The sequence below is a fragment of the Oppia nitens genome, unplaced genomic scaffold (genome assembly GCF_028296485.1).
Source record: "Oppia nitens isolate AA-2021 unplaced genomic scaffold, nextdenovo-longstitch-racon4-pilon3 scaffold2_pilon_pilon_pilon, whole genome shotgun sequence".
NCBI lineage: Eukaryota > Metazoa > Arthropoda > Arachnida > Sarcoptiformes > Oppiidae > Oppia > Oppia nitens.
This window is the reverse complement of record NW_026533210.1, coordinates 2,083,290-2,102,414: the sequence shown is the minus strand read 5'-3', so window position 1 is coordinate 2,102,414 and position 19,125 is coordinate 2,083,290. Positions and strand designations below refer to the sequence as shown.

At 27.4% G+C, this 19,125-nt stretch overlaps 6 protein-coding genes across 6 annotated transcripts; 1 reads left to right on the top strand and 5 right to left on the bottom strand.

Annotated features, from left to right (window-relative positions):
* The first annotated feature begins 948 nt into the window (after positions 1 to 948).
* LOC128955536 (glutamate--cysteine ligase-like) lies at positions 949 to 3,106 on the top strand. Its single transcript, XM_054301209.1, has 4 exons — positions 949 to 1,448; positions 1,507 to 1,810; positions 1,871 to 2,518; positions 2,648 to 3,106. The coding sequence occupies exons 1-4, from the start codon at positions 949 to 951 to the stop codon at positions 3,104 to 3,106; spliced, it is 1,911 nt and encodes a 636-aa protein (XP_054157184.1).
* A 244-nt stretch (positions 3,107 to 3,350) lies between these two features.
* On the bottom strand, positions 3,351 to 4,962 carry LOC128955535 (uncharacterized). The gene is made up of 4 exons (XM_054301208.1): positions 4,535 to 4,962; positions 4,018 to 4,476; positions 3,626 to 3,910; positions 3,351 to 3,536 (listed from the first exon to the last, which is right to left on the bottom strand). The coding sequence occupies exons 1-4, from the start codon at positions 4,931 to 4,933 to the stop codon at positions 3,351 to 3,353; spliced, it is 1,329 nt and encodes a 442-aa protein (XP_054157183.1). The 5' UTR covers positions 4,934 to 4,962.
* A 1,854-nt stretch (positions 4,963 to 6,816) lies between these two features.
* LOC128955533 (cytochrome P450 3A11-like) lies at positions 6,817 to 8,857 on the bottom strand. The gene is made up of 6 exons (XM_054301207.1): positions 8,787 to 8,857; positions 8,512 to 8,661; positions 8,262 to 8,439; positions 7,810 to 8,154; positions 7,242 to 7,719; positions 6,817 to 7,166 (listed from the first exon to the last, which is right to left on the bottom strand). The coding sequence occupies exons 1-6, from the start codon at positions 8,855 to 8,857 to the stop codon at positions 6,817 to 6,819; spliced, it is 1,572 nt and encodes a 523-aa protein (XP_054157182.1).
* A 904-nt stretch (positions 8,858 to 9,761) lies between these two features.
* On the bottom strand, positions 9,762 to 11,876 carry LOC128954869 (cytochrome P450 3A24-like). Its single transcript, XM_054300470.1, has 6 exons — positions 11,698 to 11,876; positions 11,481 to 11,630; positions 11,204 to 11,381; positions 10,773 to 11,126; positions 10,218 to 10,683; positions 9,762 to 10,139 (listed from the first exon to the last, which is right to left on the bottom strand). The coding sequence occupies exons 1-6, from the start codon at positions 11,766 to 11,768 to the stop codon at positions 9,790 to 9,792; spliced, it is 1,569 nt and encodes a 522-aa protein (XP_054156445.1). The 5' UTR covers positions 11,769 to 11,876; the 3' UTR covers positions 9,762 to 9,789.
* A 1,368-nt stretch (positions 11,877 to 13,244) lies between these two features.
* Positions 13,245 to 13,979, bottom strand: LOC128955532 (cytochrome P450 3A19-like). Its single transcript, XM_054301206.1, has 3 exons — positions 13,931 to 13,979; positions 13,656 to 13,829; positions 13,245 to 13,573 (listed from the first exon to the last, which is right to left on the bottom strand). Exons 2-3 carry the CDS (start codon positions 13,747 to 13,749, stop codon positions 13,245 to 13,247), a joined length of 423 nt encoding a protein of 140 aa, XP_054157181.1. The 5' UTR covers positions 13,750 to 13,829; positions 13,931 to 13,979.
* A 1,194-nt stretch (positions 13,980 to 15,173) lies between these two features.
* LOC128955041 (cytochrome P450 6k1-like) lies at positions 15,174 to 17,261 on the bottom strand. Its single transcript, XM_054300672.1, has 6 exons — positions 17,203 to 17,261; positions 16,880 to 17,029; positions 16,612 to 16,789; positions 16,186 to 16,536; positions 15,639 to 16,101; positions 15,174 to 15,563 (listed from the first exon to the last, which is right to left on the bottom strand). Exons 1-6 carry the CDS (start codon positions 17,259 to 17,261, stop codon positions 15,217 to 15,219), a joined length of 1,548 nt encoding a protein of 515 aa, XP_054156647.1. The 3' UTR covers positions 15,174 to 15,216.
* Positions 17,262 to 19,125: the final 1,864 nt, after the last annotated feature.

The following is a 19,125-nucleotide window of genomic DNA, read 5'->3' as shown; positions in this document are numbered from 1 at the left end:
ATTTAAATCGATGGATGAGTACTAATTGAATTTTATGATTTATTTATGGTAATAATAATAATAATATATTAATAAATTATTAATTATACTGTATTTATTGTTTAACTACATTAAAATAAATACTATATATATATATATAAATTATCTTTGTTTAAATCAAATAAAAAAATTAATTGCAAAAATTAGTATTAATTGATTAATATATCTTAACAACTAACATACTATTCTGTTTTATTTAACAAAAAAATTATTTAATAGTAATACAATTTTTATTTATCACTCATTATGATAACATTATGATCATATTATATAATTTTTGTACAGTATATTCACTTTTTTTTATTAGTTCACCATAAAAATTATAACTTATCTTATAAACTGATGTAATAATAGTTGCAATAAATTCAATAATAAAGTGCAGACTGCACTGTATGTGTAGTATTATATTATCATATTAGTAGACATATAAACCTTAGGGTTTTACAGGGGGTTTTGATTTACAACTATTGATTTATTTAATATTCAATATTATTTTTGTCTTTAGTAACCCATTTCATATATTAGTTAAATTATATTATATAAAAATTATATATAAGTTAAATTATTAAATTAAATTATTATAAAAAACAAATTTCTAACTAATAATAATACCATTTTTTTGTTAGCTAAAAATATTATCCAGGTCTAATTAGTCTAATTACTAACCCCCTCCCTGTTTTATCAATAAATAAACATTGAGTTCATATCAATCAATTTGATAAAAGTTTTTTTTATATAGATATTTTCAATTTAATTTATCAAAACTATTGCCTAATATTTTTTGTAGTTGTTTTGCTATAAATACGAATAGAAGATCTGAATATTTTTCAAAAATAATTGATAAATAGTTTTCTAAAAAATTCAAAATATATTTTTTAAAAACTTTAAGTTATATTTCCGATAGTAATAATGGGTTTGTTATCATTGGGTGAACCACTCAATCATTTGGAGACCAAGAAATATGCAGAACATGTGCGACGACACGGAATCAAACAGTTTATTAATATCTATAATAAAAACAAGAATCGTATCGACCGGTGCTTCAAATGGGGCGATGAGATCGAGTATATGGTCGTCAAGTTTGACCATAAATACAAAAAGTCAAGACTAGTGTTAAGAACTGATCAATTGTTGGCTGCAATGTCTGAAAGAGAGAAACGGGAAGGCAGTGGTCGACAGGTTTTATGGACACCTGAATACGGATCGTATATGATTGAGGCCACACCTGGACAACCGTACGGCCAACTAAATACCGAAAACAATGATAACAATACTAATGCAAGTGATACGACCAATAGGATGTCCCATTTGTTTAACAATGTTGAGGAAAATATGAAACTTAGGCGCCGGGAGATGCGACAGTTGCTCAATGAGGACGAAAAATTGATGTGCATTACAAGTTATCCCCGGTACTAGTACACCCACATAATTTATAATACATACATAATTAATGTTTTTTATATATAGATTGGGTTATCCGGATTCTTCCTATCCATACTATCCACCCGATCCACTGAATAGTACAACTAGAAGTATATTTGTATCGGATATGTTAACTAATCAGATGCACCCGCGATATATAACAACCGGTAGAAACATACGGGAACGTCGCGGTAGTAAAGTTATCAGTAATGTCCCGATATTTAAGGACAAGTATACTCCCGATCCGTTTATCGAAATGTTTGACGACCCGGAGTCGAATAGGGCTGCAAAAGTTGATCATATTTTTATGGATGCCTCGCTGTTTGGATCGGGATGTTGTTGTTTGCAGGTTAGGTCGTATTAGTTCTTAAATTATATACAGTATATTAGTCTTAATTAAAAAAAATAGGTAACACTTCAAGCAACTAATATGGACGAAGCCATGTTATTATACGATCAATTGGCACCCATGACACCCGTAATGCTGGCATTGAGCGCATCGGCGCCTATATTTCGGGGCTATCTTATCGATAGAGACTGTCGTTACGATATAATATGCGACGTCAAAGACGATCGTACGGCTGAAGAATCGGGCGAAAGACCATTGAAGACGACAAATGAGTACAGAATATATAAATCTCGTTATTCTACTATTAATACATATCTGAGCGATGAAAATGGCAAATATAATGACAACCGAATAGTTTATAACCAAAAATATTACAATGAAATGATTGAATCGGGCGTTTGTCCACTACTAGCCCAACACATTGCTTATGTATTTCTAAGAGATCCGACAATAGTCTATAGAGAACTATTGAATCAAAACTTAGATACAGATACCGATCATTTTGAAAATATTCAGTCAACTAATTGGCAATCATTGCGATTCAAACCGCCGCCACTATCCCAGCCATCGATCGGCTGGAGAGTAGAGTTTCGGCCGATGGAAATACAAATGACTGACTTTGAAAATGCCGCTTACAGTGTGTTTGTTATATTGATGACCAGGGTCATATTGCACTATCATCTCAATCTGGTCATACCTATATCTAAGGTATAGTGTAATATACAGATATATATATATAAATTATTTGTTTGTTTTATTTTTGGTGTGCATTTATAAAACTAATGTTAAATTTTAATTTTATTTAATCACTATTTTTTATACTATATATATATATAGATTGACGAAAATATGACAATTGCACAGAAAAGAGATTCAATTAATAGATGCAAATTGTGGTTCAGAAAAGATATTTTCAGTAAAACTGATATCAAAAATACTAATAATAATAATAATAACGAAGAGTATATTCAAATGTCTTTAAATGAGATAATCAATGGTTACGCAAATGTTTTTCCCGGTTTAGTGCCGTTAATGCGTGAATATATCGATAGTATAGACTTGGATGTCCAAACCTATCAAAAAATTCAACAATATATTCAATTGATTAGCGACAGAGCTAGTGGTCGACTCAAGACAACTGCCCAATGGATCCGAGATTTTGTCCGCAAACACAATGACTACAAACAGGATTCAGTGATTACCGAAACAATTACTTACGACTTATTGATGGCTATGAATGACATTCAAAACAATGATTTATCGACTGAAGAAGTTATTAAAACTTATATTTTTTAAAGACAAACATTAAATTAATTTATATTTTATATTTATTGAAATAAAATTATTTAGTCGTATCTTAAAAAATAATTAAATTAAACAAAATTAAGTCCAATATTTAAAAAAGTTTGATTAGTTTAATACGATTAATAAAATTGAATGCATATAAAAAAATTTTAATTTAAATAACTTTTTCTTATTAAAAATAATAAAACATTTAACAACAACAACAAAAAAATAATAATAATAAATATATTTTTTTTTATAATTTTTTATGTTTCAATTCATTGAAGATTTTTGGCGGTGATCTCGGCGACGGCTTATTAATATCGGTCATTGTTTCCTCGGATATTGTATCCAATTTGAGATACCAATCGGTATTGAATTTACCGACTTTTCGTTTAATATTACTGGGAACTCCTTCCCGTTTTTCCGGTTTGATTTCATCCTTTATAGATAACATAACAAAAAAAACAAAACTAATAACTAAAAAAAAAACCATAAAAATCTAATTTGTGTGACCACTAGACTACTGACCACTTGTTTGCCGCCTCTGCCGCCGCCGCCCCCAGATTTGGATCTAATTGCGATAAAACTGGCCACCAATATAACCAACAAAATTACCAAAATTATTGCACCGATCAATACATATATTATAGTAGTACTACTATTTTCATTATCATTTTGATTGTCGTCGTCATTGTTAAACGATCCGTACGGTTGTGACTGATTGTTGTCTACCGGCAATACAGTGGTACCTAACGCTGACGGCCAAATTACTGGACAATTGGTGGCATATTGTTGTAGTGTTTCCAGTCGACACTAAAAAAACCGAGTTGAATAAATAATTATTATCAATAATTTTTTTCAATAAAATACAGTACTTATATCCACMCCCACMCCCCCCCCCACAAAAAAACACATTTTACCGGTATATTTCTACGCTTACGTCCACTAGCGGCAGGAATACTACAATACATGGGCTTAGACTCGATATTAAAGGTCACGATATGTCCCGTTTTGTTGGCACCTAAATCATAGTCGACAATACCATTGATATGTTTCCAGAGATCGTCGCCAATGTCCGTAATGAACGACGGTTTCCGACAGCCGTACGCTTTGCACATATCGTATGTCATGAGTTTTGTTGTCTTAATATTATTGCTGTTTGAATAGTAAAACGATATATTACGCGACTTTCGGTCCACAACTATCACATGGTTTTTGTTGCCGTCGCCGTCACCGCTGCCGCCAATTGGATTAAATACAATGGCATCGCCGGGAAACTCGTCGGCACTTTCCAGTGTAATCATCGGTCTATTGGGATCGCCGGACAGGGAATTGTAGTCACAACAGCACTCAATTTGAACATTTAGTTTGCTTATAGACTATACATATAATTGTTGAAATAATTAGTAGGTATATAAGCTATATAAGTGGTATTACCTGATAGTAGACATTACAGATATGCTCGGAGTTTTGGGTGACCGCTGGCAGCGAATACTTGTTGATCATATTTTTGTCAATTTCGCGGACACTGTCGCTGTCGATATAGATGACGGGTTTATCGTCGGCGTCGACAAACATAAACATCCACTCGTATCCCGATTTGTACATCATATATGTGGACATCATTTTGGTCACATTGTCGTTGTTGTTGTGGTTTGACGGCCGTGTCCATCGATGGTATAGTTGAACACCGTCAAACTTGCCGTTTGGTGCCAACAATTTACATACAGCACCGCCATCGGTGTAATCATTATTATTTTGTCTATTTTGAGGCCGCCTAACTTTGCCACGGATCAGACAAATGTATAAAATTATGATAATTATTGGATACTTCATACTATATATATTTGTCAGCAAATACTACTATATTTAAAAAAAATCAATTTTTGTTTTAAATTTATTTTTCACTCTAATAATTGTTGTGAATCTCATGAGTGTCATATAAAGTATATATATATATATATATACAGGTATTATATATATCGGTATTAAATACAATAACTTTTTTGAATTGTTATCACAATATAATTGTTTTGTTTGTTTTTTTTTGAGGTCACGCGCGTCATATATATATATATATTCAACAATATATATGTAAATTCAAAAACTATTAATAATTATTATCATTGAATTCACGCGATTATTAAAAAAAAATTGTTTTTAAATTCTGTATTATTATTATTATTACTACTATTTCTGTATGAAATAATTAACATTTGATTTGTCGGTTGATTTTAATCAAACGGTTTTCTTTTAAACTTTTTTTTTCTCTCTCTCTCTCGAAAAGTCTTCATTTAAAAAAATAACTATCATTTGGTCATCTATTGGTGGTAACAATTATTATCCATCAATTATTATACAATATTACAGTGAATCAGTTAAGACATGAATCAGGATTTGTCTCTAAGCGGCGGCGGCGGCGGCGGCGGTGCTGTTGTCAAATGTGATGGACAGACAATGACGTCGTCATCGAGTCGTCTGGTGGTCAGTGATAACGGTTCGGGCGATACCGACAACTGGTCGTACAGTCGTCTGTTCGACGACACCATCGACTACAATAACTTGAGTACTAAACAGTGGATAAAATTGGCCAACAGTTTGATCGACGATAATGTCTGGCAACGTATGGACGAAGAACAGCGCCAAAGAGTTCACCGAAAGATGATTGAACTGCGAAATGAAGATCTGGACCGAAAGCTGGCGGCATTGGATGAACTGATTGCCGCTAAAGACGACTTCGATGGCCAACTCAAAGCCATACCGCAAGAGATACGCAAACCACGGGTTCACGTCCGCGACATCTTAAAGCTGAAGACATTGAACACGAAATTAGGTTACACTGAACTCCAAGGAGACAACCATTGCGACGATGTCTACATGTCGTACGGCCAGTCGATGAACACTGTTTACGGCAAACCGGTTACCTCAGCCAATCCGCACGCTTCTTGTCCGCCGATGTCGCCACCGTTGACCACTTACTGTAACTCTTGTGCCACTAATCTGTTTTTGACCGCCGAAGCCATCAAACGTATGACCGTTTTCTGTGGCAAATGTAGTTCAGCAAAGTTTGGCGGATATTTTGAATGCCATTCGTGTCGACTCTACGGCTATTACGCCAAAAGTGAAATCAATACCCATTTGGCCCAACACTTCCCGAAATATAACAAACATTAACCACACTTTATATTAATTAATTAATTTATTTATGTTATTAATTATTATAATAATTATTAATTAGTTTATTTACGTTTTGTTTGATTACATACAATATATGTGTTTATATTTCTATAAATATTTTTTGTTAATTTTTACTAAATTTTTGTTTCCATATACTATTCAATTATATTTTTTTCAGGTTTTTAGCATTTTTCTCATATTATAATAACTCATTTGATTAAATGTACAATTGTTTTGAATTATTTTATTGATATTTTTTGAATAATAATAATTCATAAAATACATTCAAATCTTTTCAATTTTTTTTTTGCTAATAATACTAAAAATAAAATTATATATTATTTGCGATAAATTACTAATCATTTTACAATAGAATTTATTATTATTATTATTATTATTATTAAGCAATGAAACAACATTTAATGTTATCAAAAGTATTTTTTTAAAAATTAAAATAATTATGAAAAACAAATAATAAACGAATTGTAAATTACAAATGTATTAAAAAAATATTATTATAAAAACAAATATTAATTATTAGTTTAATTTCTGGATTCAATACCAAGATATGTATCACCGGTTGTTAAAACAATTTCAAATTTTTTCGCTATCAACGACTCATCTGTTTTGTCTGTCCTCACAAATCGATATTTATTGACCAAATAGGCTACGGCTGTCTTTATCTCCATCAATGCAAACCTCATTCCCACACAATTTCTGGGACCCAAACCAAACGGCATATAAGTATAGGGAACTAACTTATCCCGATTGTAGGGCATAAACCGTTCGGGATTCCAACGATCGGGTTCGGGATAGTAGTCGGGATTGTAATGTACACTTTGTATATCAAAATTGACCATCGATCCTTTTGGTAAAGTTATACCGGTGTCACCTAAATATATATAATTATTAAAAAAAAATTACTATAATTTTTTTCAAAATAAAATATTTACTATAATTTACAAACCAATTGTATAGTCTTGAGAGGCTATACGACTCGATGCCGAAAGAGTGGTATAGACTCGCAATGTTTCGGCCACACAGGCCTCCAGATATGGCATTTGGGCAATGATTTCGTAGTCATACTGACCGTCAAATTTTTTCACTTCATCGTACAGTTTTTGCTGACAGTCCTGATTGATGGCCAACGAGTGTAGCACATGAGCCAGTGCTGCGGCAGTTGTCTCATAGCCGGCCACAAAAAATATGAACGCTGTGGCCAACAGATCCGTATCGGTCATATCTCGGCCTAATTTGGTATTGTTTTTAATGATGGACACGGTCTCCGAGTTGCCGAAAATTTCTCCGTTCAGATCAGCAGACACTTCTCGATCTTCAGCATTGGTATCACCAGAAGACTTGTTGGTCGCATTGATCATCAATTGGATGTAATCATTGTATTTGCCATTGCTTTCAGATTTTCGTTTAGTGATAATTGTGTTAATCTTTGAAAATAATAAATTTGTTTCATAACAGATAAGATATATTTATTTTTAAAATTATTAATATTATTATTATTATTGAAGATTACTTACAACTGTACTGAAAAATTCAAGTGCTTTGGGATCAAAAAATCTTATTCCCGTCCATTTCAACAGTTTCGGGAAAGTCGAGGCCAACAATATGCTGATCCATACCCTCCAAGTGCCGCGAAATATCTTCTGAGCGTATTTGGAAAAGTCGTTGCTTTTCAGGTCATCGTAGGTATCGATTTTGGTCCCAAAAGCGCACGAAGCGATCACATCCATAGTCAGACTTCCCATTGCTTTCTTCATTTCAACCTCTTTCTTGTCCGACAAATATTTGTCCAAACGTTTGATACAATCAATAATAATCGGATGCATTGAACGCATTTTGCCCGATGAAAATGTTGGTGTAATCTTAAAAAAATAATTAATTACTTAATTAATTGACTGATATTTATTAGTTCATCAAATATTATCATCAAATTTTTTTTTGATGATCAACTCGATCGACCCATACATACAATTGATCTCATTTTCTTCCAGTCGTCGCCTTTCAGCGATAACATTGTCCGATCGCTCAGTTCATCGCCAGTACGGAAGTCGTTTCTGTCGACAAACAGATGAAAGTCGCGTATATTCATGTCTTTGATTAGTTGGGGATCGGCTACCATAAGCACCGGACGATTGCCAGTATAAACTCTATATTAAAAAAAATTATTATTAATGAGTTAACGGTATTTTTGTATTTAAATTTAAAAAAAAATTAATTACCCATAAATTTTGCCAAATTTTTTGAAATTATCCAGATTAATTTGACCCAATGGCTTGAAAAACAATTGCCACATTGTGCCAAAAATGGGTAACGGTTTCGGTCCATTTAAACCCCGTTTTGACCAGTAATTGAAATTTCTGGTCAAATATCTAATATAATAATTAATATTAATATTATTATTTTTTAATTTTGTATTTTATTTATTATTATTATTAAGTATATTATAATTTTGAATAATATTTATAAATAAAAGTATAATTTAAATAATATTTACAAATATAAAGTTCCTAATAATGTTAGACATATTACTAGTGAATTGACACTAATTAAGTCTATGAATAACATGTTTATCATTAGTTTTTTTTAAACTAATAAATTGTTAAAAATAAAACTAAATGTTTTTACATAAATTAATGATTTTAATAAAAATAATAACAATTTTTCAGCCAACTATTTTGTTTATATACCAATTAGTCGTAATTACAGTAAATACTATCTCTTTTAGTACATTAGGTTATATTTATGTACTTATTATAATTATTATAACCTCAGTTTAAATTTTATCAAAACATATGCAAAATTATAATAATATTACATAAGATAAATATTGATAGATTATTATGTCTAATATATTTCCATATATATATATATATATATATACAGTTCATGCCATAAGTTTTGAATAAAGTTAAAATTAACTAAATTAAATTAAATAACAATTAGAATTAAATATTTACATATTTTTATTTATTTAATTCACATATTTAATATAATTATTTTATAATTTACAAGTTCAGTATATACAGTAAATAACATTTTTTTATTAATAAATACAATATTTTATTTTACATTTACATTGTTTTTATATCAAACTTGTATAGAGTGTAATAATATTAGTTAATTAAAGATACGGGTACAAATTATTAAAAATATATATATTATTTATTTTTTAATTACAGTATTAGTACAGTTAATACTGTACTTAAAAACTATTTATTTTATAACAAATTTACAATTTATGATTAAGTAATAGAAGTATTATATTTTATTTAGTACTGTATAATAGTTTACAATTATCTTATGTTTAAAATAAAAGTTATTATGTGTATAAATATGAAATTTAATTGCTGAACAATTTTATAAAAATTTAAAACTTATATATTTGTAATGTATATTTATATAATTTAAATATTAATTTATAATTTAATAATATAAAAAATACATGTATAATAATTTATTTTATGATTTATTTATGTTTATAATTAATTATAACAAAATTATTTTCTTAGTTCAACGCCTACAAAGACATCGCCGGTATTGTAAAGAAACTCAAATTTTGTCTGAATTAGAGGAACTGTAGTTTTCGGGGTTCGTATAAACTTAAATCTATTGACCAAATAGGCGACTGCGGTCTTGGCCTCCATCAATGCAAACCTCATTCCCACACAATTTCTGGGACCCAAACCAAACGGCATATAAGTATAGGGAACTAACTTATCCCGATTGTAGGGCATAAACCGTTCGGGATTCCAACGATCGGGATTAGGATAGTATTCAGGATTTCGGTGCATAGTTTGTATGGAAAAGTTGACTAACATTCCTTTAGGTACTGTTATACCGATGTCACCTAATTTGATGCCAAAAAATAACCGGTTTTAAAATAATAATAATAATTGCTTTTATTTTTCTAAATTATTAGACAAACCTATAGTATAGTCTTGAGCTGCAATTCTTCCGAAAGCAGACACAGGATTATGAAGACGTAAAGTCTCGGCGACACAGGCCTCCAGATATGGCATTTGAGCTATACTTTCGTAATCATACTTACCATCAAATTTTCTTAACTCTTCGTACAGTTTTTGCTGACAGTCCGCGTGTAACGCAAGATTGTAGATCAAGTATGTGATCAAAGATGCAGTTGTCTCATAACCGGCAACAAAAAACAGAAACGAAGTGGACAGTATGTCGTCGTCATCAATGTCTACCCTATCTTTGATTGTCGCCTCCAATGTATCAGTTCTGCCGTATATCTCATCGCTGGTATCGCCGACCACTGGTTCGTCACTATTATTATTATCTGATCTTTTGTTTTGTGCGTCAATCATAAGCTGAAGATAATCGCGTCGTTTGCCACTCTTGTCGTTCTTCCTTTGATTGACAATAGATTTTATCTGATTTTTTTGTTTATTTGAAAACAATAATATTTAAATCAAATAAAAATCATTTTTTTTAAAATTTTTTTTGTTATTTCTATACTTACAGCTGACTTGAAAAAATATTGAACTCCCGGATCCTGTATCTGAAACCCTGACCAACGTAATAGCTTAGGAAAGGTAGTCATAAACAGAAAGAAGGCCCAAACCCTCCAATTGCCGCGCATAGCCTTCTGGGCATTGATAACAAAATCGCTACTCTTTTCGCCGTAGGTATCAATTCGGGTGCCGAAAGCACAGGTAGCTATTACATCCATAGTCAGGTTACCCATAGTTTTCTTTACATTCAAATCTTCGTTAGTTCGGGCTCTGGACTCGACATACTGTTCCAGTCTTCCAATACAATCAATGATAAGCGGATGCATTGAACGCATTTTGCCCGACGAAAATGTTGGCGATATCTAAAAAGAAATTTCAAAAAAAAATTATATCTATTAATAATTTTAATTATCCAAAAAAAAATAACTAATTATCTAACAATTGATCTCATTTTCTTCCAGTCGTCTCCCATCAGATTAAACAACGATCGGTCGTTAAACTTGTCTCCAGAAATGAAGTCGTTGTGATCGACAAACGCATGAAAGTCTTTGATATTCATATCACGTGTCAATTGCGGATCGTTTATCAGTAGTACCGGTCGGGAACCCAAATATGTACTAAATTTTTGATTTTTTAAATATTAGATTTATATATTATATATTAAATTCAAAAAATTAGTTTATTATATTTTTAAAAATATAATAAAAATTAATTACCCATAAAATCGTCCAAATTTGCGTCCATTATCTAAAGTCATTTGATGCATAGGCTTGAAAAATATTTGCCAAAGTGTACCAAAAAATACTATCGGTTTGGGTCCGGGAACCCCCCGAGAGGACCAGTATTTATAATTTCGGGTCAGATAACTGATAACACATTAAACACCCAGATATTAGTCAATTTTTAAAATTATTAATATTAAATAATACTTACAAATACAGTCCAATTAATAGTGATACAATCACTGCCATAAAATTAATGCTAAATAATTGTTCAAATATCATCTTGGTTATATTTTCTAATAAATTACACAGCTGAAACTATAAATATATATAAAAATAGTAAATAATAAACAAAAATTTATTTTAAATTTATGTGTAGCAATACTTCAACAACAAAAATTAATAATAATAATAACTAATATTATTTATATACATTTGAATTCAAACATTTTATATAACACTTATATAATAATTTTTTTTATGATAATTGCTATATTACTAATAAACTATGGACTTGTTTTATTTTGAAAATATTTTTAGTTTATTAAGTTTATCAATAATTTTATTTCTAAAGATATCTTGTAGTATAAATGTCATTTATAATACTATAGTATTATTATTATATATATATCAATATATATTTCAAGGACATATACGTTATATACAAACATTTATATTTCAATAAAATTTTATAAATAAATACTATTTTTAAAATCAATTTGTTTATACTGTATAATATAATACATAGGACAACAAATATAATACATGTTAATAATAGGACAACAAAAAGTTTATTTATATTTAGCAATAATTGATGAAATAGATGTATAAAATTTCAATTTGTTGATTATAATAATTAATATATATATATATATATAACAATATAAATGTTTTTATTACTGATAATAATAATTCAAAACTGCTAATACATATAAAGCTATAGCAGAGAAAAATAGTTTCATTGTTTATCAATATAAGTTATTACAATTATAAACCGGTTCAAACTAACAAATACACATACATTTATATTATAAATTATAATACAGTATATTATTATTATTATTATATGTAATTTCAATAATACTAAATTAATTAATATTTATTGTTTGAGTACTACATACAACTTGAACCTGACGTCACAAATTTATCAAGGATAATTTATTGAAGTTTAGATGTATATTGTTGACAATATAATGTAATTAAATCAATAAAATATTATAATAAACATTTATATATTTATATAAATAAATAATCTACACTGTTCATGTAATACATTTAAAATTTATTGATAATTTACATATTATGAGTTAAAACAAAGTCACAAAAAAAATTGAAATTAATATTTATTGTAATATATTTCTAATAAAAAAAATTTACAATTTTATTTTAATTTGAATAATTCAATATTTTTATTAGAAAATAGATATACAAACTGTAAATTTTTATTTGATGTTAATAGAGTATCAATATAATAACTTTTAAATAAAATAAAAAATAGGAAATTGATCTACCTGCTATGTTTTTTTTAAAAAAGCATAAATTTATATAAGTTTATAATTAGACTGTACAAAATAGGAAAAACAGTAGGTTTTTAATATAATAGTATAAATTTACATCAAAAATTATCTTATTTACATATTGTACATCAAATACTTTAAATATTAATTGAATAATTTAATCATATAAAAAATACATGTATAATAATATATTTTATAAATTTATTTATGATTATAATTATACCAAATTTATTTTCTTAGTTTAAAGCCTACATAGACATCGCCGGTATTTTGTCAATTTTGTCTGAACTAAAGGAACTGTAGTTTTCGGGGTTCGTATAAACTTAAATCTATTGACCAAATAGGCTGTGGCTGTCTTTGTCTCCATCAATGCAAACCTCATTCCCACACAATTTCTGGGACCCAAACCAAACGGCATATAAGTATAGGGAACTAACTTATCCCGATTGTAGGGCATAAACCGTTCGGGATTCCAACGATCGGGTTCGGGATAGTAGTCGGGATTTCGGTGCATAGATTGTATGGAAAAGTTGACTAACATTCCTTTGGGTACTGTTATACCGGTGTCACCTAATTTGAAGCCAAAAAATACACGTTTTTTTAAATATATAAATTGCTTTTACTTATTATTTTACTAAATTATTAGACAAACCTATAGTATAGTCTTGAGCTGCAATTCTTCCGACGGCTGAAACAGGATTATGAAGACGTAAAGTCTCGGCCACACAGGCCTCCAGATATGGCATTTGAGCGATACTTTCGTAGTCATACTTACCGTCAAATTTTCTCAACTCTTCGTACAGTTTTTTTTGCTGACAGTCCTCATCTAACGCATGATTGTAGATCAAGTATGTGAGTAATGTTGCAGTTGTTCATTAATAGCAAACAATTATCTACTGTTTAATAATAATAATAAATAATACTTACAAATACAGTCCAATTAATAGTGATACAATCACTGCCATAAAATTAATACTAATTAATTGTTCAAATATCATCTTGGTTATATTTTCTAATAATCAACACAAATGAAACAATAAATATCTTGTAAATAATAAATAAATTTTTTTTTAAATTAATGTTTAGCACTATTTTTTAAAAAAATAATAATAATAACTAAAATTATTTATATACATTTAAATTCAAACGTTTGAACATTTTATATAACACTTATACTGTATAATAAATTATTTATGATAAATGCTATATTACTAATAAACTATGGATTTATTTTATTTTGAAAACTTTGATCAATGATTTTATTTTATATAATTTATATACTGCATATATTTCGAGGACCTAACAAACATTTACATACAGTAAAATTTTATCAATAAATTAAATAATATTATTTTTTATTATTTTTTAAAAATTAATTTTTTTATACTCTATAAATGTATAAAATTTAAATTTATTAATTATAATTATGTATATATATAACAATATGAATGTTTTTTAATTACTTATAATAATTAAAAACTGTTAATATTAGAGAAAAATAGTTTCCATTATTTATCAATAAGTTATTACAATTATTAACTGATTCAAAATCAAAAATAAACATACATTTATATTATAATACAGTATATTATTATTATATGTAATATCAATAATACTAAATTAATTATAGTAATATTTATTGTTTAAGTACATAATTTACAATTTGAACCTGACGTCACAAATTTATCAAGGATAATTTATTGAAGTTTACTTTTATATTGTTAACAATATTATGTAATTAAATCAATGAAAAATATTAATAAACTAACATTTATTTAAATAAATAAATAAATAGTGTATACAGTTTATGTACATTATACCTGTAGTATATTTAAAATTTATTAATAATTTACATATTAAATCATAAAATTAATATTAATTTTATCATTTAATTTTATTATAATGTATTACTAATATAAAAGTTCATAGTTTTTAATTTGAATAGTGAAAACATTTAGTAAAAATAATTGATACAAAATGTAAATTTTTATTTGATGTTAATAAAATAACAACATAATAACTTTTTATAAAATAAAATATATTTTTAAAATATATCACTACATATGTTTTTTTAAACAATTAATTAACAAATAATAATTATAAATTTATAATAAATTATTGTATTGTATTTTTTAAAAAGCATAAATTTAATTAGTTTGTAAATAGACTGCACAAATAGTAAACAGTAGGTTTTTAATGTTATACATCAAAAATTATCTGATTTCAACTCCAACATAAACATCGCCGGTAGTGTACATAAATTCAAACTTATTCTCTATTAGAGGAACAGTAGTTTTCGGGGTTCGTATAAACTTAAATCTATTGACCAAATAGGCGACTGCGGTCTTTGCCTCCATCAATGCAAACCTCATTCCCACACAATTTCTGGGACCCAAACCAAACGGCATATAAGTATAGGGAACTAACTTATCCCGATTGTAGGGCATAAACCGTTCGGGATCCCAACGATCGGGATTCGGATAATAATCGGGATTACAGTGCAAACTGCGGACCGAAAAGTTGACGAGCATTCCCTTTGGTATTGTTATACCGGTGTCACCTAAATATCAATATCATAGCTAATGTTAATACTGTATATAAATAACGAAAAAAATAGTTTATAATTAAGTCAAACCTATAGTATAGTCTTGCGATGCAATTCTGCCAATTGATGGGACGGGTGTATAAAGACGTAAAGTTTCGGCCACACAGGCCTCCAGATATGGCATTTGAGCGATACTTTCGTATTCAAACTTACCATCAAATTGTCTCAACTCTTCGTACAGTTTTTGCTGACAGTTGTCGTCTAACGCAAGATTGTAGATCAAGTATGTGAGTAATGTTGCAGTTGTTTCGTAACCGGCAATGAAAAACAGGAACGAAGTGGACAGTATGTCGTCGTCATCAATGTCTACTCTGTCTTTGTTTTTCGTATCTAATGTATCAGTTTTACCATAAATCTCATCACTGGTAATATCGCCGACAACTGATTCGTCACTATTATCTGAGCTCTTGTTTTGTGCGTTAATCATAAGCTGAAGATAATCGCGTCGTTTGGTATTCTTGTCATTCTTCCTTTGGCTGACAATAGATTTTATCTGATTTTTAATGAAAAAAAATTTAATTAAATTTAATCATTAAAACTGTAAAAATCATTAAAAAAAATCCTATACTATACTTACGGCTGATTTGAAAAAGTTTTTAGATACCGGATCCTGTATATCAAAACCAATCCACTTTCGTAACTTCGGGAACGACATCAACAGGAAGAACACCCAAATCCTCCAATTGGCGTTCATAGCCTTCTGGACATTCATAACAAAATCGCTGGGTTTTTTGCCGTAGGCATCAATCCGGGTGCCGAAAGCACAGACAGCTATTACATCCATTGTCATATTACCCATTGTTTGCTTAACATTCAAATCCTCGTTAGTTCGGGCCCTGGACTCGACATACTGTTCCAGTCGACCAATACAATCGATGATAAGCGGATGCATTGAACGCATTTTGCCCGACGAAAATGTCGGCGATATCTAAAAAAAATAAATAAAAGTTAATAAAAATATATAATTTTTATTATCAAAAAATAAAACAATAAATTATCTAACAATTGATCTCATTTTCTTCCAGTCGTCTCCCATCAGATTAAACAACGATCGGTCGTTAAACTTGTCTCCAGTAATGAAATCGTTGTGATCGACAAACACATGAAAGTCTTTGATATTCATCTGTCGAGTCAATTGCGGGTCGTTTATCGTTAGGTTAGGTCGGGAACCCAAATATGTACTATAAATAATAATTTGCAATAAATTAATGATTATTTTTTTCATACATTATATATTTAATTAAAATCAAAAACAAAAAAAAATATATTACCCATAAATGCGACCATATTTTAGTCCATCGTCTAAAATTATTTTATGAATAGATTTGAAAAAAATATGCCAAACTGTACCAAACAAAACAATAGGTTTGGGTCCGGGAACTCCACGAGAGGACCAGTAGTTAAAGTTTCGGGTCAGATAACTGTTATATATATATATAAACATAATATATTATATTAATGTATATAATTGATCACAAAATAAAACTAACTTAATTTGCATTTTACTAGTATAATGTATTGAAAATTAATAGATAGTATACTAATACTAATAATAATTATTTTTTAATAGAAATAATTAAATAAAAATACTTACAAATACAATCCAATTAGTATTGATACAATTATTATCAAATAATTAATACCAAATATCATATTTGATCAATTTGAAATTAAATACTTATTTAAAATAAAATATTTTAATGTTGTTTCAAATAAATTTATTTTAATAATTATATCATATACTTTTTTATCAACACTTTAATAATAAATATATTTACTTTATATAAATGTTAATAATAAATAAAAAATAATAGTTTTTTTGTTCAATTGTTGTTCAATTATTGTTTAGTAAAGTATTATATATAAAAAGTAATTTATTTAACAACTGATGAAATATGAGTTTAAAATTACATTTCAATGTTTCAATTATATTAAGTTTTATAATAATAATAATAATAATAATAATAATAAATTATTATTGTTAACTAACTATTTATATCAGTAATTTATAATAATATTCAATATGTACTAGAAAAATAAAAAAAATAATAATACTGTAAATACATAATCCATGTTTTATCAATTTTATATATAATTATTGTAATATTATTAGATATTACAGTATATTACAAAACTAATATAACCCTGAACCTGACGTCACTAGTTTATCAATGATTTTTTTTTTTAATAAAGTTATATTAATTCAAGCTTTATATTGTCAATGATAATTTTTATTATTTATCTAAATTACAGTACCCAGGTATATTATACCTGTAGTTATTATATAATAAATATTATATAATAAATTTTTTTTATTGTTTTTAAACTAAATGATTTAAATGTTAACTAACAGTAATACATAAAAACATATTAATTTTAAATATTGTACTTAACTATAATTTGTATAAAATTATTTAAGTATTTTTGTAAATAATAATTTTAAAATATAACGCTAAAGAAAATTTAATATTTAATATATATCTTACAAATTCATAATCCAGTTACTAATGTTGATAAAATTTTTTATTATATTTGTAAATAATAATAATAATGCAATTATATTTTATAATTTGATTATTAATACTTTACTATGCATTTATTTAATGTTTAATTTTAAAATCAAGGCCATAGACAGTAATAGACAAATATAACTTTTTATTTATTATGTAATTTATATATAGTAAAGCAAAAAATTTATAAGTAATAAAATAATTATTAGTTCAATACAATAGACAGTTTTATTCTAATGTTAAAAATATTTTATTTTACTATATATTTATTTACAATAAAACAAGATTGTATTGTTTTGTATTGAAAAATAATTAATATTAAAAATTATATATTTTATAAATTTTAAAATTTCATAATGTTTATAAATTATAACTTGTTTAGCTAATATAAAATATAAATATATTATAAAGTTATTAGTATTTTATTTAAAATCTACTTTTACTTAATACTAGAAAATAATATAAATAATTTAATATTATAATAATTTGTATGTGTCTCAAATAAAATACTGTTTGTTAAATAAAATTATAAAATGAAAAAAAAATTATTTACTATTAATAGTATACTGTATAAAATTTATACTATATTAATACTGTACTTTACTTTATAAATAATATTAATAATATTTCAAATTAATCCATAGGTATAGAGTACAGAAATTTTTCAATATATTTTATATGCAATTTAAATGGTTAGCATTTAAAGTGATTTTTTAAAAATAAATTTTATACACATTTAAATTTTAAATTAAATAAAAAATAATACTATAAATTAAAATATAATAATGATTATTAGTTAACTATAAATTTTGTTGTTGTTGATAACTTTAATTAATAATATAATTATAATTATTATAATAAATTATAATAATATAATTAATTAATAATTATTCACATCTTAGAAAATGTGTTAAATCTGTCAACGGTTTACCATCAGTACAGACAAAGTAACCGCTTCTCCGGCGAAACTCTTCATTATTTACCAGCCAATAGTTGTCACAGTTTTG

Coding starts and splice junctions, on each gene's coding strand:
- LOC128955536 (XM_054301209.1), top strand. CDS start 949: ATGGGTTTGTTATCATTGGGTGAACCACTCAATCATTTGGAGACCAAG. Junction 1,449..1,506: donor TGCATTACAAGTTATCCCCG/GTACTAGTACAC, acceptor TTTTATATATAG/ATTGGGTTATCCGGATTCTT. Junction 2,519..2,647: donor TGGTCATACCTATATCTAAG/GTATAGTGTAAT, acceptor ATATATATATAG/ATTGACGAAAATATGACAAT.
- LOC128955535 (XM_054301208.1), bottom strand. CDS start 4,933: ATGAAGTATCCAATAATTATCATAATTTTATACATTTGTCTGATCCGT. Junction 4,477..4,534: donor TCTGTAATGTCTACTATCAG/GTAATACCACTT, acceptor TTATATGTATAG/TCTATAAGCAAACTAAATGT. Junction 3,911..4,017: donor GTAAGCGTAGAAATATACCG/GTAAAATGTGTT, acceptor CGGTTTTTTTAG/TGTCGACTGGAAACACTACA.
- LOC128955533 (XM_054301207.1), bottom strand. CDS start 8,857: ATGTTATTCATAGACTTAATTAGTGTCAATTCACTAGTAATATGTCTA. Junction 8,155..8,261: donor GGAAGAAAATGAGATCAATT/GTATGTATGGGT, acceptor TATTTTTTTAAG/ATTACACCAACATTTTCATC. Junction 7,720..7,809: donor TTGAATTTTTCAGTACAGTT/GTAAGTAATCTT, acceptor TTATTTTCAAAG/ATTAACACAATTATCACTAA.
- LOC128954869 (XM_054300470.1), bottom strand. CDS start 11,768: ATGATATTTGAACAATTATTTAGCATTAATTTTATGGCAGTGATTGTA. Junction 10,684..10,772: donor AATATTTTTTCAAGTCAGCT/GTAAGTATAGAA, acceptor CAAAAAAATCAG/ATAAAATCTATTGTCAATCA. Junction 10,140..10,217: donor AGCTCAAGACTATACTATAG/GTTTGTCTAATA, acceptor GCATCAAATTAG/GTGACATCGGTATAACAGTA.
- LOC128955532 (XM_054301206.1), bottom strand. CDS start 13,749: ATGCCATATCTGGAGGCCTGTGTGGCCGAGACTTTACGTCTTCATAAT. Junction 13,574..13,655: donor AGCTCAAGACTATACTATAG/GTTTGTCTAATA, acceptor GCTTCAAATTAG/GTGACACCGGTATAACAGTA.
- LOC128955041 (XM_054300672.1), bottom strand. CDS start 17,261: ATGATATTTGGTATTAATTATTTGATAATAATTGTATCAATACTAATT. Junction 16,790..16,879: donor AAATATGGTCGCATTTATGG/GTAATATATTTT, acceptor TATTATTTATAG/TACATATTTGGGTTCCCGAC. Junction 15,564..15,638: donor ATCGCAAGACTATACTATAG/GTTTGACTTAAT, acceptor ATTGATATTTAG/GTGACACCGGTATAACAATA.